Raw genomic sequence first — 7451 nt, forward strand, 5'->3', positions numbered from 1 at the left:
ATACAGTAAAACAAAAATAATAATAATAAAATTGATAAGAGAAAAGTTACTTTTCTATTCCATAATTGTTTTTATCGGATTTTTTTTTTCATGATTTTATGTGAAAAAGTAATAGAAAAAAAATAAATTTTAAAACCTTTAAAAATGGAGAGAACTTTCTCTTAAAAGTTTGACTTAAATGGTAAGTAAGCAATAGTGCAGGCAGTTAAAACTCAAACTGCACACTACGCTGTCAGATACACTCCTGCCACCAGTTCATCACGTTCTTCTTTTCTTCTGTCTTTTTATTATTCTTTTTTTCGTCTCAACCAATAACTTCTCGCCCACAACAAAAAAAGCTGCTTCCCAATTTCAACTCTCTCGTTCTCCCACCCTCCGCCGGCGACCCTCTCCGCCGCCGCCGCGGCCACCATCGCGTCTTTTCCCCCACTCACACAACTCCGAATATTCCTTCCCCAAAAAAATAATCACCACTTTCATCTTCTTTACCTAATTGATGCCCGCACTTATTCCTTTTCCACCACATTCCTCGTTCGCTTTCCTCGAACCCTGAATCCGATCCACCCTCCGAACCTAGCGGAACTGTATGGGCGCGAACCGAAGAAAGAGCGAGGAACCGGAGGTGACGATGGATCACGTGTTGTTAGCGTCAGGTGAAAGCGCGCCTCAGAGAGAGGCGCGGATTCGCGCGCTCTTTGGGTTCTTCGACGCGCAGGGGCGCGGGTACTTGGACCACGCGCTGATCGAGAGGGGGCTTGCGGCCCTGGGAATGCCCTCGGAGAGCGACTACGCGCGGGACTTGCTCGGCGCGTGCGGTGCAGATAAGGATGGGCGGGTGGAGTATGGAGAGTTCAAGAGGTACATGGAGGAGAAAGAGGTGGAACTGTATCGGATATTTCAGGCGATCGATGTGGAGCATAGTGGGTGTATTTCGCCTGAGGAGCTCTGGCACGCGCTTGTGAGAGCAGGTGCGCAATACACGCTGAATGCTCATACTTGTTTTTGGGTTGTCGTTTTGCGTCAAGGACCTGCGTTTTGGTTTGCTTGTTTATTAAGCAGTTCTAGAGAAAAAAAAAATATGTGAAGGAAAAATAAATGTGAGTTAAGAAACAACTTATATATAAGAAAAAAACAATTCAGAGTTTGGAAAACTTAAAAGAATTTGTTTCTTGCATTTTTTGGCCTGACCATAAGTTATTTTTAGCTGATTTCATTTTTTCCAAACATGGCCTAAAGTAACATTGACTTGGTTCAGTAAACTAAGCTGTTAACCCAAAATTTATGTGTGCGCTATTAAATGGTGATGACAAGGATTTATCAAATTGGTGTTTGTTTTCAATGCGCTTTTTATCAATGATGAGAGTTTACAGTCAGTTTATTTTGATAACTTGGAGCTTATTTGAAGATTATGATAGGAGTCACTTACAAGTATTTGTTTTCAATACGCTTTTTATCAATGATGAGAGCTTATTATAGGAAGATTATGACTCACTTGTTAATTGACAAATACATAGTGTTAACCCTTTTATTTCTATCTCAGGTATTTCATGATATGTAAATAAATGGGGACAACCTTCATTTCATTGTTAACCGTTATTAGATCACCGGCTATTGAACTATCAACGAATGTTCTGTTCAGAACTTTTCGTTTGACATATCTAATCCCTGTGTTAGGTTAGGAGTGTTAAAAGTTCTATATTAACCAGTAAATGGATCAATTATTACATAGTACGGAACCTGAAACCACCACATATCCATTATCCCCAGCCAATTTTATGTAACAAGTAGCCGACCTTAAGATCATAAAAACAATGCGTCATGTGGAGATCCCTAACCAACCGTGTAATAATCCCTTACATAAGTGGGGGGAAGCATTCACATTATGGACTAGTTTGAGGTTAAATTGAGTATAACATGAAATTCTAAGACGATTTGCAAGATTGTACAATGTAAACAGCTTTATTTCTATTCTGATTGCAAATGTCAGAGCTAAATAGCAGTCTCTAATTTATTTAGTGTATTGTCTGTGTAGTTAGGGACTTCTTGGTCTTGATGTACTTTGGTGGTTATTTCATTCTATAAGCCACACTAGTCTCTCTTTTATAGGGATTCAGATTGATGATGTGGAACTTGCTCGATTTGTTGAGCGTGTTGACAAGGATCATAATGGGGTTATAACATTTGGGGAATGGAGGGATTTTCTGCTGCTTTACCCTCATGAAGCAACCATTGAGAACATTTATCATTATTTGGAGCGTGTATGCCTAGTTGATATTGGGGAACAAACTGTCATTCCAGCAGGGATTAGCAAACACATCCATGCAAGTAGCTATCTGATTGCAGGAGGTGTAGCAGGTGCTGCATCACGTACAACAACTGCACCCCTTGATCGTTTGAAGGTTGTATTGCAAGTGCAAACAACACGAGCTCATATAATGCCTGCAGTAAAATATATATGGAAAGAAGGTGGTTTCTTAGGATTTTTTCGAGGCAATGGCTTAAATGTTCTGAAGGTGGCCCCTGAGAGTGCTATTAGATTTTACACCTATGAGATGCTAAAGGGCTTCATTGTGAATGCTAAAGGAGAAGGAACAAAGGCTGATGTTGGTACTATGGGACGGCTTCTAGCTGGTGGTACGGCTGGTGCTGTAGCTCAAACTGCAATATATCCTCTGGATCTTGTTAAAACACGAATACAAACTCATGCTTGTGAAGGTGGAAAGTTTCCCAGTCTTGGAAGCCTCGCAAAAGATATATGGGTTAAGGAAGGACCCCGGGCATTTTACAAGGGTTTGATTCCTTCTATTCTGGGGATTATCCCTTATGCTGGCATAGATCTTGCTGCATATGAATCGTTGAAAGACATGTCCAAGAAATATATTCTTCCTGATGAAGGTAATGAACATATTTTGTATGTCGTGTTCTGTGCCAGATGTGCTATAATTGTGTGTTGAAATTCTGAGGTTTTCTGTAGACCCTGGTCCTCTTGTACAATTAGGATGTGGGACGGTATCAGGTGCCCTTGGAGCAACCTGTGTTTACCCATTGCAGGTTGTTAGAACAAGGTAACTTTGGGTTGTGTAATGTGTTAGTTGCAGCTTAACATATAACAAGTTAATTTCATTTTTATAGATATTAGAGCTAACATGGCTGGTTATTTCAGAATGCAGGCTCAACGTGCTTATATGGGGATGGCAGATGTATTCAGGAGAACTTTTAGGCATGAAGGGTTAAGGGGATTCTACAAAGGATTATTTCCTAACCTGCTCAAAGTTGTTCCATCTGCTAGTATCACTTATTTGGTCTATGAGAATATGAAAAAAGGCTTGGATTTGGAGTGAAGAACTTTGTCACTTCATTTGGTAATTACTCTAATTGACATGGCTGACCATTGGCAACTACTGAAGTGGTTCTGCATTAGACATTAATGACAAGAATAAATTCCCTAATTGATTTTATGTCAATTGTTTAAATCATTGTTAAATAACATCTCTTCAAAATTCTTGAAGGACGAAATTGGTTTGTCCTGGATGCTGCTTCATGAAACTAGTTTGTACGAAGCTGCATATCCTTGAGCAGATTTTGTTGTATGCTAGACTGTACACACACACACAAAAAAGAAAAAAAACAGTTAGGATCCGATTTTGTAACATGTAATGCCTCACATTTGCTAATCATTATCTAACAATTGGTTCTTCTATTTGTTTGACTTCCCATTCCCCTTTAAAATGATAAATTATTTTTTGAACTTCTGAATATTTTTGTATCTTTGAGTTAGTTTGTCACTCTAATGTAGGTAATTGTCACAATGCCATTTTAAATTTGCCGAAGTCTGCCAGAAGACTATCACATAATTTATTTAGACATGCATTGGTGTTTAAATTAAATAAAGTTTTTCCAACTACGATAATTTCTTCTGCAAAAAGTAATGTTATATCCTGCTTGGAAAAGCTTTCGAAGAATGTAATGTTTAAATAATTTCTGCAGTAGCTCTAAAAATTAATTCCTTCTATTGTGACACGTTTAACCAGCGGTTATGATCTTTGATGATAGAGCTTGGCAAATGAACTTAATCAAAATGTACCATGACAAAGGACAGCATATTTTATTATACCTGTATCCAAATACATACACACACATGTTTATCGTGGAATGAACTAGTGTTTGTAATATTACATTTTTAAAAACTTTTTAACGAAGCAAGCTATAGCAATCGTATTGGTATTTTCAAAATTTCACTAAATAGATTATCTGATGTCCCATTTAATAGATAAATTTAATAAATCAAAAGTCGCATAATTATAATAAAATAGAGTCAAGATAAAAGTATATTAGAATTAACCTTTTACAGTCATCCAAAATATATTGAAAAGGAAACCTAAGGCACAAAACAAATGTCATAAACAGAATTTAAACACAGATTAGTTTAAATTAGAAATTTGCTCACAGAGTAGGAAACTACAAGATAACAAACTTAAAAAGGGTTCCATCATAGAGAAAAATCCAACAAGCATAACTAAATTGCAGCATCTCCATTATCACTACGATCACTGTGAGCTCCCACATATGCTCACACCAAATATTTGGCGATCATTGCAAAAAGGAAAACACCACATGGAAACATAACACAAGCAGAGGAAGGGTAAGTTAATTGCAAAAAGAAAAAGAAATACACACACACACACACACATATATATACATATATATATATATATATATATATATATATATATATATATATATATATATATAACACTTAAAAGAATTGCAGAACAATGCACCAATTACACAAGCTAAGCAATATCAACTAACCCATCACACCAAATGATACTCTAGACTCAATTATCTGGATTTACACATTGATGTATGATTTTTGGTGGTTTTTGCACTTGTGGTGACTTCTACTACCTGTAGAGTTATTGTCAATGGATTTCCCCCTACCACACAAGGTTAGTCCCTTTAACCATCATAAGAACCCTGGGGATGTTCTTAAAGATAGGACCTTCTGCTCCTCTCACCACATGACTCATTCCACTCTACATGAGTCTTGAATGAACATTAGAGTATTAGGATAAACCTCCAATACCAACTCCTTACATCAATGAACACACTACTAATTAAATCAAATAAGATTTCCCCCATGGGATCTCCTATATTTTGACACAAGCATTTGAAAACACATATTAAAAACCATATAACATATGTCTCTCTTGGAAAATAACTAATTCTTATAATTTTTATCCAATCCAACTTAACAAAACATTATGCAAACGATTTGGGATTTTAGAAATAAAACTATAGCTTGTGTAAAGCTCCAAAAATTTTGTATTTATATTCAAATTAAAGATGATTGAATCAAGAACCAAATGCAATAAGAACCAACTTAATTGAATAACTATACAGAAAGTTATGCACCAAACAAGTAACAAAGGTCAATGCTGTCAACAACCAAACTACATGGAACTTGCGATAAAAAACTGCTCTAACTATAGAGCTCCCATTCAAGATCCGACCGGTCAAAGTCAAGAACTATGTGTTAAGGATCAGTTGTTAAAATTTTAGCTCGATCCAACGGTTAACGAAGTAGGAACCTTCATTTTACGAAAAGTGCGTAGTGTAGGAAAATGATTAGCGCCACACCATATGCTTCTTGGTTGTGAGATTTTGACTTGTTCCACTACACAATTTGGTATCTTGCACTTTTATCTTCTCAAACTCATTTCAAAGTGTTTTATAGATGATATCAAACTGAACAATGGCAACAATCAATATCTCTCATTCCAATTGCATTCTAAACTACCTAAAATTCTCTAACCCATAAATACCCAAACATGAAATTCATCCCCATTCAATGCAATCATTAATTAAACATCTCAGCACATTCCAGAACGAAAATAAGTACACTCTATTTCAAAGAAAAAGAAGGAGTTCTAGTTTTCCTTACCTTGACAAGTGCTAACCCAAGAACAAACCCCAAAAGAAGAGCACTACGACATGATTACAACTTACGGAGTTGGAAAACAAAACTAAAGGAGGTAAAAACTGAAACCCTAGCAAAGGTTAAAGTGGAACTAAAGCTTCCAAATAGAAGAAACGAAAAGGAGCATGAGTTTAGAGTTCTACTTACGCGGAGGATAACGTTCAGTAAGCTCAAGGGAGGATATTGTTGTGCCCTAGTAGAGCTCCTATTTCAAACAAGAGAGAAAAGAGGTGGATTGTTTTTGGAAAGAAGACAAAAATGAGAGTTAGTGGCTGGAAAGGGGGTTTCGGTGGTCCGTAGTGGGCTGACCCTGGGCCCTCTAGTAAGGCAAGACCCAAAGCCTTTTTAAATCAAAAAAAGGGGGTCTTACAACCTCCTCACAACAAAAGTTTTTGACCTCGAAAATTAAGACTTATCAGAAAATAGATATGGATTTGACATCCTCATATCCTCCTCTAGCTCCCATTTAGAGTCACCTGTCCTTCGGTCCCAAATGACTTTAACAAGACTGATGGATTTTCCCCGGAGCTGTTTAACTTGGCGATCCTCTAAACCAACTAGTTGTACCTCCACTATGAGATCCTCCCTAACATGCACTTCCTCAGCCTCCAACACGTGAGATGGGTCAGGCACATACTCCCTCAGTTGGGAGACATGGAAAATCGGATGGAGATTAGCTAACTAAGGAGGTAAGGCAATCTCGTAAGCCATTGGTCCAATCCTTCTCAAGATCTGATAGGGACCAAGAAACTTAGGAGAAAGTTTCCTTGAGTGGATAGCCTTTCCCACGCCAGTGGTTCGGGTCACCCTCAAGAACACATAATCCCAATTGCGAACTTCAAGGGTCTCCTTCTTCAATCTACATATGATTTCTACTTACTCTGCGAGGCTTCAACCCATCTCTCACCAATTGCATCTTTTCTATGGTCTAATTCAACAACTATGGCCCAACCAACACAGATTCACCATCTTGATACCAACACAAGGGAGTTCTACATCTCTTCCCATATAAGGCCTCATACAACGCCATCCTTATACTCGTTTGGTAATTGTTATTGTAGGTGAACTCCATCAAAGGTAGCACTTCATCCCAACTGTTGAGATGATCCAAAACACAAGTCCTCAACAAGTCTTCCAAAGACTGGATCACTCGCTCTGATCGCCCATCTGTTTGAGGATGATAAGCAGAACTCATCCTCAATGTGCTCCTTAAAGCATCCTACAATGTCTACCAGAACCTAGAGGTGAATCACGAGTCTCTATCAAACACAATGCTATTGGGCACCCTATGCAATCTCACTATCTCCCGCATATACAACTAAGCCAACTTGGCCATGGACATCCTCATATTCACTGCCAAAAAATGAGCACTCTTGGTCAACTGATCCACCACAACCCAAATTGCATCATGACCTCTCAATGTTCGTGACAAATGGGTAACCGTCCATAGCTATGCTATCCCATTTCCACA

General features: G+C 38.0%; 2 protein-coding genes across 3 annotated transcripts; one reads left to right on the forward strand and one right to left on the reverse strand.

Annotated features, from left to right (window-relative positions):
- The first annotated feature begins 227 nt into the window (after window positions 1-227).
- LOC114182315 (calcium-dependent mitochondrial ATP-magnesium/phosphate carrier protein 2-like) lies at window positions 228-3698 on the forward strand. Of its 2 annotated transcripts, XM_028069165.2 has the most exons (4): window positions 230-968; window positions 2107-2895; window positions 2975-3065; window positions 3164-3698. In XM_028069165.2, the coding sequence occupies exons 1-4, from the start codon at window positions 587-589 to the stop codon at window positions 3339-3341; spliced, it is 1440 nt and encodes a 479-aa protein (XP_027924966.1). In that variant the 5' UTR covers window positions 230-586; the 3' UTR covers window positions 3342-3698. The 2 variants fall into 2 exon arrangements, with proteins under 2 accessions (XP_027924967.1, XP_027924966.1); XM_028069166.2 differs by lacking the exon at window positions 2975-3065 and having other exon boundaries at window positions 228-968.
- A 2687-nt stretch (window positions 3699-6385) lies between these two features.
- LOC146887040 (uncharacterized) lies at window positions 6386-7175 on the reverse strand. The gene is made up of 2 exons (XM_085671995.1): window positions 6933-7175; window positions 6386-6661 (listed from the first exon to the last, which is right to left on the reverse strand). Exons 1-2 carry the CDS (start codon window positions 7173-7175, stop codon window positions 6386-6388), a joined length of 519 nt encoding a protein of 172 aa, XP_085528121.1.
- Between the last annotated feature and the right edge of the window lie 276 nt (window positions 7176-7451).

This window comes from Vigna unguiculata, chromosome 4 (genome assembly GCF_037176805.1).
Source record: "Vigna unguiculata cultivar grain cowpea cultivar isolate G323 ecotype 2 chromosome 4, ASM3717680v1, whole genome shotgun sequence".
Lineage (NCBI taxonomy): Eukaryota > Viridiplantae > Streptophyta > Magnoliopsida > Fabales > Fabaceae > Vigna > Vigna unguiculata.